Source organism: Schistocerca americana, chromosome 4, assembly GCF_021461395.2.
Source record: "Schistocerca americana isolate TAMUIC-IGC-003095 chromosome 4, iqSchAmer2.1, whole genome shotgun sequence".
NCBI classification, from domain to species: domain Eukaryota; kingdom Metazoa; phylum Arthropoda; class Insecta; order Orthoptera; family Acrididae; genus Schistocerca; species Schistocerca americana.
This window is the reverse complement of record NC_060122.1, coordinates 470,080,787-470,093,221: the sequence shown is the minus strand read 5'-3', so window position 1 is coordinate 470,093,221 and position 12,435 is coordinate 470,080,787. Positions and strand designations below refer to the sequence as shown.

The 12,435-nt window shown below is 38.5% G+C and overlaps 1 protein-coding gene across 1 annotated transcript in view; it reads right to left on the bottom strand.

Annotated features, from left to right (window-relative positions):
• Positions 1–12,435, bottom strand: part of LOC124612838 (glycine cleavage system H protein, mitochondrial) — an 80,332-nt gene that overhangs the window by 60,353 nt on the left and 7,544 nt on the right. Inside the window, exon 2 of the mRNA XM_047141264.1 lies at positions 2,249–2,328. Coding sequence (XP_046997220.1) covers positions 2,249–2,328 — 80 coding nt within the window. The remainder of the gene's footprint in view (positions 1–2,248; positions 2,329–12,435) is intronic.

The following is a 12,435-nucleotide window of genomic DNA, read 5'->3' as shown; positions in this document are numbered from 1 at the left end:
AAGCAGGCATTGAGATATGTGAAAATTACCAAACTATCAGTTTAATAAGTCACAGCTGGGAAATATTAACGCAAACTCTTTACAGACAAATGGAAAAACTGGTAGAAGCCGACCTCAGGGAAGATCATTTTGGATTCCATAGAAATGTAGGAACACGTGAGGCAATACTGACCCTACGACTTATCTTAGAAGAAAGATTAAGGAAAGGCAAACCTACGTTTCTAGCATTTGTAGACTTAGAAAAAGCTTTTGACAATGTTGACTGGAATACTCTCTTTCAAATTCTGAAGGTGGCAGGGGTAAAATATAGGGAGCCAAAGGCTATTTACAATTTGTACAGAAACCAGATGGCAGTTATAAGAGTCCAGGGGCATGAAAGGGAAGCAGTGGTTGGGAAGGGAGTGAGACAGGGTTGTAGCCTCTCCCCGATGTTATTCAATCTGTATATTGAGCAAGCAGTAAAGGAAACAAAAGAAAAATTTGGTGTAGGTATTAAAATACACGCAGAAGAAATAAAAACTTTGAGGTTCACCGATGACATTGTAATTCTGTCAGAGACAGCAAAGGACTTGGAAGAGCAGTTGAACGGAATGGACAGTGTCTTGAAAGGAGTATATAAGATGAACATCAACAAAAGCAAAATGAGGATAATGGAATGTAGTCGAATTAAGTCGGGTGATGCCGAGGGAATTAGATTAGGAAACGAGACACTTAAAGTAGTAAAGAAGTTTTGCTATTTAGGGAGCAAAATAACTGATGATGGTCGAAGTAGAGAGGATATAAAATGTAGACTGGCAATGGCAAGGAAAGCCTTTCTGAAGAAGAGAAATTTGTTAACATCGAGTATAGATTTAAGTGTCAGGAAGTTGTTTCTGAAAGTATTTGTATGGAGTGTAGCCATGTATGGAAGTGAAACATGGATGATAAATAGTTTGGACAAGAAGAGAATAGAAGCTTTTGAAATGTGTTGCTACAGAAGAATGCTGAAGATTAGATGGGTAGACCACATAACTAATGAGGAGGTATTGAATAGAATTGGGGAGAAGAGGAGTTCGTGGCACAACTTGACAAGAAGAAGGGACCAGTTGATAGGACATGTTCTGATGCATCAATGGATCACAAATTTAGCATTGGAGGGCAGCGTGGAGGGTAAAAATCGTAGAGGGAGACCAAGGGATGAATACACTAAGCAGATTCAGAAGGATGTAGGTTGCAGTAAGTACTGGGAGATGAAACTTGCACAGGATAGGGAGAGCTGCATCAAACCAGTCTCAGGACTGAAGACCACAACAACACAGATGGAACACTTTCTTCCTCAGAGTATCTTTGCTAGCTTGAAATTCCAATTTTGTGCAACAAAAGCTCTGAAGTTTTTGCAAAGATGGTATTTCCTTGTATTGTTCATAATACTGCAGAAATTACTGTCTACTATCACATTTCTCTATATCAAATATTTATTGTGTGTCTTTTACTTATTCTGCTCTGGGGCAGATATCTGAATCCAGCTCCACTCAGCATCATGTTCTTCCTCCTGTAATTTGCACAACACTGACTTAACTTTTGCTTGTTAACATTTGCTTTCACATTCCATTGCATTTTGTTAGCAACATCACACCCTTCTCATTCTTATTTGACATTGACATCAAGTTCTTACAGCTTCCCATGAAGGCATTTTCTGTGATCACTTCTCACACTCACACTGCAAGAGAACAATGTGCGCTCTTCTGAACTGAAATGTGACTGTACCTCCTCACATGACCATGTTTATTTTCCCAATGGTGGATAAACACTGCCTTGCCAAGTGACATCAATCTTCATTTAGATTTCCTCCATGCACAGCTGTTACTGCAGCCACTTCACTGGATCAAAATACTGGTTTGTAATTTATTTTCACATGTTTTCTTAACTGAAATGAATAAACAGATGCAAACGGGGAAACTTTTGACAGCCTAACTTCTGTTTAAAAGAAGTTATACACTAACAAGTTTCCTAAGGATAAGACAAAAAGCAAGGAGCGATTTTGTTGTTCTTTTTATAAATCTGACAGTTACTTTATCAATATAAGGCTCTTATAAACACTATTACTATCATATTTATAAAATCCTCTACATGAAAATTTGCAAGGCATGAATTTTTCCGATCAAAATTTTCTACACTAAAGGACACACAATTCAGCAAAGATAAAACCTCCTTCATCACATGCTAATTTTCATATTTAGAATGTGAGTAGTGAATGAACATCTTTCACCTGTGCGTGGTCTGAAATTCCAACTGTGCCCACTTTTCCATCATACAATATCCATTCGTGTTTTGCACTGAACCTCAGATCTGCAAGAGGAAAAAAAAATCACATTTAACAAGTTATTCAAGCTAAAGGTAATAAGCTCTTCTCTGTCTCATGTTTCCACACAAAAGCAAGAAACAAGCAGCACCTCTGCCATCACATCAATTACATATTGTACAAAGCGAGAATACAAATGAAAGTGTACTTAAACCTACAAAGAAAACACATTAACAGCAAGCTAAATATGAACACTATGATATATTATGAATTTTTAGTGTTTTCATGTCCTTGAACATTTCTAAGCTGTAGTTTTTTTTAATGACACTGTATGGCAGTTGCAGAAAATTTTTGGGCAGTTGTTTCTAATTCAAAACAGACGATTGCCTACACTATTCAGTATTGTTCAATACAAATATTACTCATTTTGAGTATAATTATGATGTCCCAGTATGTTGCGTCCATGATAATTGTTTTGCTATTACTGGAAGGAAAACAAGAAAACCAGACTCAAAAACAGATTTCTTTCTTTTCTGTAATCACTGTGCATTTCAGAACATTGGTTTCTTTATCTGCCTATACACAAACATACACTTGTGCAGTGATTGTTTCTGTTTATCTGCTTTCTTATCAAACATATATTCACTCAGCTTCATTTAATATTGGTACTTTCTGTATTGGCCCTATCTATCGATTATTGTTTGTTACATATTTTGCTACTTTAATATTTTGGACAGTTTTATTACCAATATACCTGCCATAGTAACAGCTCTTTGTGAAAGCTTTACATATCTGTATTCTTTCTTTGTCAGTTAATCTTTTCTCTATTCATACATTACAGGTGCTTTCTTGTATTTGCAGTCTTACTTCACATGACCTCTATCTGTCCCTTCATTTTCTTCTGCACTTTCAGTTCTTAGTGCTGGATTCTCTGACAAACTCATGTTGCAGCCTACAAACTAACCCTGATTGTCCACAAGAAATACAGATAACCCAGTCTTAAACTTGCATACCATGTAAATAAAAAATTTGGGTCACGAGGATCTATTTAATCATACTACGGTCCTGCCAATAATTTAATATATCGGCCTCATACCTAACTAGTAAACCTTTGTTATTTTTACAACTTTCTTAAGCTTCTCCCACCACTAACATTACACAAAAACTTCCTAATACTATCACCACACTGAATTCCTCCTGCAACATATCGCCATTATATTGTTGATGTAACTGCCTCATCTCTAAGTTTCTGTCAATGCAATTACGACTCCTATCTCACATCCCCTCATGGACGTTACTTACCTCCCATCTGATCATAAACGCTTTGGTCTTCACTCTTCAATTAACTTTTCATTTCTTTTTACACACAACCTCCAACTCTCCATGTTTTAATATTTAGAATGCACACTTACTTCTTTTCTACTCAATAGCATTTATCAGCAGCCAAAACCCAATAAGGAAACCACTTTAAATTCAAAGACCAAGAATTCATGAGAGAGAATTTTTCCATTCCGCATGGGTCATCACACTAGCAGCTCGAGACAGTTTTCGGTAAATGTGTTCAGAACTACTTCAGATGAATGACTGCCCATATATCTGCAAGACTATAGTCACTTCCAACTAATATTGCATGACCAAGGTATTTCCATTCTACTGATTATATCTCATTGAATGATTCTACAATAGTTACAACTGAATCAATTGGACATTATAAAAATTCAATGATTACATGACCTGAAGGTAATTACTCAGCAGTCATTCTGTATCTTTGCACTTTTATAGTTTTGTCATGTGTGATTTTTTTTTTTTTTTTATAAAAACTGTATTAAATAATATAAAAAATCTCCAATAAATACTTCGCTACATATTATGTACTTATATCCTTCATCAACTATGAAAAAAATTAATAGAGGACACAACAATAAATCAGAATCTTAGATCATATTCTCAAACAGAATGATATCCTCCACACCAAACAGTGTGGATTTTGAGAACACAGGTCATGTGAAACAATTCACACTTTTCTCACGACATTCTGAAAGCCATGGATAAGGGCAGTCAGACAGATGCATATTTCTTGATTTCTGAAAAGCATTTGACTCAGTACAACACTCATGCTTATTATTAAAAGTATGATCGTATGGGATATTAGACAAAATCTGTGACTGGATTGAAGATTTTCTGGTGGAGCGAACACAGCATGTTATATTGCATGGAGAGTCATCGACAGATATAGAAGACATGCCCTGTCTGCTCCCAAAGAATTATAGCTAGGCATTTTATAATATTCAGTGCCTTCTGGGTTCTGGCTCATGTCTCTTAGGTGTGGTGACTACCCCTTTGGAATAAAAAATGAGGCTCAGAAACCACACTGAGGCTATAAAATAGATAATGATGTCCAACCATCTTTACAGCCCACTCTTCTAACTTCCGCACTGTAAGTTGCAACTTAAGAGTTGGTGTTGTGACACTGGAGGAGGAGGAGGAGGAGGAGGAGGAGGAGGAGGACACAGCAAAATCATCCACAAATAAGAATCACTGTACGGGGCTCTATGTGGTAGATGTTATACTGTTTATGGCTGTGGCAAAGATGGTAACAAAACACTACCCTGAGGAACACCATTCTCCTGCTCAATGATCTGACAATGTGTCACCAACTCAGTACCTAAAAAAACCACTGAGGCAGGAAAGACTGTATCAAGATGGGGAGGTGGCCATGAAAGCTGCTGTGCGAGAATACTGTGTTTCCAAGTACTATCGTACACTTTACTGATATCAAAGAAAATGCCGATACAGTGATGTTTACATAGGAAAGCCTGCTGAATAGCTGCATCTCATAGGATCAGGTTGTCGACAGCAGACCAAAATATCCGGAATCCACACAGAGATACTATGGAGTTGCCTGGTCTCTAATAACCAGATCAGATGACAGTTAACAATTTGATCCGAGGTTTTTGCTACAAAGCTCATTAAAGCAATACTTGGGTAACTACTGGTACACCTGTGGTACTTGAGGAGAGAGATCAAAAATAGTCTTTCTGCATGACTTGAGGAAGTGACCTGTCTGCCATATCAAATTAAAACAGTCAACGAGGTTTTCCTTTGACACTGCTGACAAATGTCTCAGCATGCAGTACCAGATGTGGAGTGCAGTATCTTTAGTCTCAGACAGTGTCAATTCCCGCTCCCATAAGCAGAAAGATAGTTGTAAGACAATTATTGGATCTGAAATTCAACTTGCCCATCTCTACAGTTGCAGGGTAGTAGCAAAAAACTGGATCCTGGCTGCTATTGGCAGTAGTTTCTGCAAAATGCTCTGTCAGCACCTGTGCAATGTCTCTGAGTGTTGTTTACCAGAAATCATCCTGGTGGTTTCCCATACTTCTGTAGAACAAGAGCAGTTGATGGAGTCCAGGAATGCTTGCCATGACCTTTTCTTGCTCTCCTTACTTACATGACAAGTCTCGGCTCTTGCGACCTGAAATGTAGTGAGGTTCTCTGCTGTTGGGCAGTACTTAAGCAGTTGAAGAGTTGCATGTCTGACCCAGGTTACTGAGTGGTACTCATCTGTGCACCAAGTAACAGGTTGCCTCTTAAGGTGACCAGCAGACTTTGAGATGGATATGTCACTGGCATGATAGATAACTCATGTAATGTGGTCCACCTATCCTGGACACACTCATGGTATTCAAACACAGCCAGCTGGCAGAACAACATCCAGTTAACCTTGCTGACCATCGATTTTTGTGGCTGCTTTTCAGGGAATGCTCCACCCACTAGGTGGATGCAGAGTGGGAATGAAGGTAATCAATGACTTCTCATTGAAAAGTGTCTGTGAGGGCTGAAGAGCGGAAAGAGAGGTCAATGGCTGAGAATGACCCAGTAGCTGCAGCATAGAAATGCATGGGTAGTATCTGTGTTGAGGATGCACAGCTCGTGAGATGTCATAAGGCCCTCCAAAACTTGACCCTGAGAGCAAGTAGAGGTAAGACCCACAAGACATGACGGGCATTGAAATCTCACAGTAGGAGAAACTGTTGCGGGAGTTGTCTCATAAGATCTGTGAGAGCCTCTGAGTCTAATGCATCTTGTGGAGATAGATACAGTGAGCCAATAGTGATCCTCTGACATACATGAATTTCAATGGAAACTGCATGCAGTGTCAGTAGCCAGGGTAGAGCAAAAGGAATGGTGTGCATTATTGACAAACACAGCAACCCACACTTGGCTTGGTCCCCAATCAGGTCATCCTTTCAGTGAAGGGTCTAGCCCCGTAGCACAGGGGCAGCAGTGCTTTAAAATGTGTTTCTTGTAAACACAGGTACAGGGGGCATTCCAATGTTAGCTGCTTCAGTTCCTTCATGTGTCCTGAACCCATAAATGTATCACTGTAATATGGGAGCCATCTATCACACGGGCTGCACTTTCAACTTGTCCTCCTGCCGGGAAGGTGAGCCTGTAATGGGTGAGATTCAGTCTTGGGGCAATATGATTGCCCCAGTCCGATATCAAACTCAATTACAGTTTACTTCTCGACTCCATTTGTGGTGGATGCTTAATCTTTAATCGCCAGAGGTAGGCTTCGGAGCCACAATCACAGTGATAGTGGCAGCATTAGACGGAATATTTGGAGAAGGGAGCTCCGCAATGTTAGCTACCACAGCCTTGCCTGACGTTGGTTATGAAATAACTGCAGCAGCATGAGTGCACTGGATATTGCAGGCACTTATGCTCACACTAGTAACCCCCATTTGTGTAGCAGCATCTCCCTTCTGAACTGGCTGTTTAAGATCACACACAAAGGAAGTAGCAAACTTTGGCGCTGCATGGTGCTGTAGATTTTTTGCCTCACCATATGACATATGCTCAGTTGTTTTGATCTCCTGTATCTTACTTTCTTCGAGGAAGACACTGTGGTCTCTACTCCAGACAGGGTGATTCCCAGAGTAGTTCACACATTTTGGGGGGATATGAACAACCAACACCTTCATGGGAGATCTTACCACATTTGTCACGTGTGGCTTATCCCTTAAAACTCAAGGTGGTGTCCACAAAGCATTGGCATATAAAACAGCGCATTTGGTTGGAAAATAAGGCTGCATGCTGAGGTGAAGGAAACTAGCCTTAACATGCTCTGAGTTTGCCAGTGCTGAAAATCGCTATCCAAAGATAACATTTGTCTTCCCTTAAACAAAGACACCACTTTACAGTTTGACAAAAAGGACACAAGAGCCTGACTGTATATGACATATTTGCTTTCAATGGAAATAAAAAAAGATCTGCTAAGTCAACTTCTGACTCTGAACTTAAAACCAACAGAAGTAACAACTGCCTAAGTCATAACCAACAACCAGGTATTTACAAATGTAATAAAGAGGAGCAATGAAGAGGTCAATATTAAAAGATCTGGTGACCATACAACTTAAAGCCTTTAACAAATTCAGTTGAACTGAATGCTCATGAGCATATTTCACATTATTATGTAACAAATGAAGTAAGAAGCTACAGTGATCAGAACATAAATTTATCTGTACACTGCCTTGCTAAGAAGGTATGGGAAGAAGTTTTGAACAATACCAGTGAATAATTAATGGATTATCCTACTATTCACAGTTATGCTTCCCTATCAAAAGAAGGAAATTATTGAGGAAGAACTGGAGTAGTAGCCAGTTTACACTAGGGATTCATAAGTCCCCAAAGAAGGAAGGATTACATTATGAAATACCAAAGCAGACAAAAGCATACCTCATAACAAATATCCCACACAAAATGGTCAGTGTGGGATACTGCTACAGGGAAAAAAGAAAAAAACTCACAAAAAACCAAAACTTGATTTTGGTCAAATATGCAGAGGAAATAATGAACCTTTACAAAGTAAAAAATAAATTTAATACCTCTTTCAAAGATGTAGCTGGAAATCGTGTGAAATTGGTTGTAGCAAATGATACAGAAGAACAAGCACGAAACAATATCAACAAAAGTATACTTTTTTCATAACCAAGAAAAGAAAGAAGTTTTCAAGGTCTGCCACTTAACAAAATTCCTGAGCCTATGTTAAAGAAATGTGCAGCAGAAATAGCTGAAACCCTTCCTGATTTTGTAGCTGTTCTATGTCTTTAGGACTATGTGCCAACATACTGAACAAAAACTATGCTTTAATTTCGTCTATGTGGCTGCTACTTCGATGGAACATGTGTTGTCGTCGTCGGCGGCGGCTTCTTCTTCTTCTTCTTCTTCAGTCCAGAGACTGGTTTGATGCAGCTCTCCATGTTACTCTATCCTGCGCTAGCTGTTTCATCTCCGAGCAACTACTGCAACCTACATCCTCCTGAATATGCTTAGTGTATTCATCCCTTGGTTTGCCTCTATGATTTTTATCCTCCACACTTCCCTCCAATACTAAATTGGTGGTCCCTTGATGCCTCAGAACATGTCATACCAACCGATCCCTTCTTCTAGTCATGTTGTGCCACAAAATTTGTTTTCTCCCCAATTCTACTCTTCTGTAGCAACACATTTCAAAAGCTTCTATTCTCTTTTTGTCTAAACTATTTATCATCCATGTTCCACTTCCATACATGGCTACACTCCATACAAATACCATCAGAAAAGACTTCCTGATTACACTTCAATCTATACTCACTGCTAAATTTCTCTTCTTCAGAAACACTTTCCTTGGCATTGCCAGGCTACATTTTATATCCTCTCTACTTCGACCATCATCAGTTTTTTGTTCCCCAAATAGCAAAACTCTTTTACTGCTTTAAGTGTCTCATTTCCTAATCTAATACCCTCAGCATCACCCGACCTAATTCGACTACATTCCATTATCCTCATTTTGCTTTTGTTGATGTTCATCTTATCCTCCTTTCAAGACACTGCCCATTCTGTTCAATTGCTCTTCCAGGCCCTTTGCTGCCTCCGACAGAATTACAATGTCATCAGCAAACCTCAAAAGTTTTTACTTCTTCTCCATGGATGTTAATTTCTACTCCAAATTTTTCTTTTGTTTCCTCTACTGCTTGCACAATATAAAGATTGAACAACATTGGGGATAGGCTACAACCCTGTCTCACTGCCTTCCCAACCACTGCTTCCCTTCTATGCCCCTTGACTCTTATAAGTGCCATCTGGTTTCTGTACAAATTGTAAATAGCCTTTTGCTCCCTGTATTTGATCCCTGATCCCTGCCACCTTCAGAATTTGAAAGAGAGTATTCCAGTCAACATTGTCAAAAGCTTTCTCTAAGTCTACAAATGCTAGAAACATAGGTTTGCCTCTCCTTAATCTATCTTCTATGATAGATCGTCGGGTCAGTGTTGCCTCACGTGTTCCAACATTTCTACGGAATCCAAATTGATCTTCCCCAGGGTCAGCTTCTACCAGTTTTCCTATTTATCTGTAAAGAATTCTATTTATTATTTTTCAGCCATGACTTATTAAACTGATTGTTCGGTAATTTTCACACTTGTCAATGCCTGCTTTCTTTGAGATTGGGATTATTACATTCTACTTTAAATCTGAGGGCATTTCGCCTGTCTTGTACATCTTGCTCACTAGATGGTACAGTTTTGTCAGGGTTGGCTCTCCCAAGGCTAGCAGTAGTTCTAGTGGAGTTGTCTATTCCCGGGGACTTGTTTTGATTTAGGTTTTTCAGTGCTCTATCAAATTCTTCACACAGAATCTTATCTCCCATTTCATCTCCGTCTGCATCCTCTTCTATTTCCACAATATAGCCCTCAAGTACATCACCCTTGTTTAGACCCTCTATGTACTCCTTCCACCTATCTGCTTTCCCTTCTTTGCTTAGAACTGGTTTTCCTTCTGAGCTCTTGATATATTGATACAAGTGATTCTCTTTCTCCAAATGTCTGTAACTTTCCTGTAGGCACTATCTATCTTACCCCCTAGTGATATATGCCTCTACATCCATACATTTGTCCTCTAGCCATCCCTGCTTAGCCATTTTGAACTTCCTGTCGATCTCATTTTTGAAACGTTTGTATTCCTTTTTACCTACTTCATTGACTACATTTTTATATTTTCTCCTTTCATCAATTAAATTCACTATCTCTTCTGTTACCAAAGGATTTCTACTATCCCTCGTCTTTTTACCTACTTGATTCTCTGCTGCCTTCACTATTTCATCTCTCAAAGCTACCGATTCTTTTTCTCCTGTATTTCTTTGCCCCATTCTTGTCAGTCATTCCCTAATGCTCTATCTGGAACTTTCTACAACCTCTGGTTCTTTCAGTTTATCCAGGTTCCATCTCCTTAAATTCCCATCTGTTTGCAGTTTCTTTAGTTTTAATCTACAGTTCATAACCAATAGATTGTGGTCAGAGTCTACATCTGCCCCTGGAAATGTCTTAAAATTTAAAACCTGATTCCTACATCTCTGTCTTACCATTACATAATCTATCTGAAACCTTCCAGTGACTCCAGGCCTCTTCCGTGTACACAACCTTCTTTCATGATTCTTTAACCGTGTATTGGCTATGATTAAGGTATGCTCTGTGCGAAAATCGAGCAGGTGGCTTGCTCTTTCATTCCTTATCCCCATTCCATATTCTCCTACTACTTTTCTTTCTCTTCCTCTTCCTACTATCAAATTCCAGTCCCCCATGACTACTAAATTTTCACCTCCCTTCACTATCTGAAAAATTTCTTTTATCGCATCATACATGTCTTCAATCTCTTCATCATCTGCGGACGTAGTTGGCATATAAACCTGTACTACTGTGGGCTTCGTGTCTATCTTGGCTACAATAATGTGTTCACTATGCTGTTCATAGTTTAAACATGCTCCTATTTTTTAATTCATTATTAAACCTACTCCTGCATTACCCCTATTTGACTTTGTATTTATAGCCTTGTATTCACCTGAGCAGACGTCTTGTTCCTGCTGCTACCGATCTTCACTAATTCCCACTATATCTAACTTTAAACTATTCATTTCCCTTTTTAAATTTTCTAACCTACCTGCCCGATTAAGGGATCTGACATTCCACACTCCGATCCATAAACCAGCAGCTTTCCTTCTCCTAACAACGATGGAACATAAAAAACATTTAACAGCTGTATTTTTAGACCTCATAAAGGATACTGACATTAAAACCCTGAGCTATGCAAAAAAATTATAAATTTATTTACCTTCAAAACAGGCAACAAATAGTCAAGTCAATGCAGAAGGAGGAAACAGTGTTAAGTGGACGCCAGGCATGGGGGGAAAAAAGAACACTGTGTAACCAAGGCTTGATCTTAGGCTGAATGAAGCCCTTACTTTTTTTTTAAATAAACGATTTAGAATCAACCTCCCCTTTGGAAAAATGTATTACATTTGAAGATGGGAAAACTCTCCTCGAAATAGGTGCTTTGTACCACAGAAAAGGACTAAAATATTACGACCACTGAAAATACACCTCCCAGAGACTTATGCATGCCATAGTTTAAAAAAACTACAACTCCTTACTCTGCCATGATCTCATTCACAAATTAATTTCACCACTGCTTGAGCAAAGACAACTGGGAAGAAAGACATAAATATTCAAATACTGATGACAGTTTCAATAGCTTCATTAGTGGCTTATTACTTATATTTCTGTTTCCTCCTGAAAAAGGAGAAAATATAAAAAGGAAATGTAAAAAAGTAATTGGATTGTCTTTGTAATACAAATACCTGCAAACAAAAGAAAAAGATTACTACACAAAATGTCCAAATAGAACTCATCTCTAGAATTGTACCATATTTCAGATCCTGCAAGAAAATCCTCAACAGGCTCACAAAACAAGCCAAAACAAATACATATAAAATCAGCAAACACTCTGCTGCAGAGTGAAAATTTCATTCTGGAAATACATATAAAACTCTGAAAATAAAATAAACACCTTGTGGAGTATTGTAAGTAGGGAAACAGTAGCAAAAAAATATAGAATCTCAGAATATTAACACCTCAGAAAGATCAGTTGTATTATCAGACCACAGAAAAATTGCAAATACATTTAATGCATACTTCACACAGGTAGCAAAAAACCTCACATAGCAAAACTCTCAGTATGCAGTAATGAATCAATTCAGATGTAGGTCAAATGATAAAACTCTCCTCCTATACCCGATTAGTGAGAAAGAAATGCTAGACGCTATTAAATCAAAA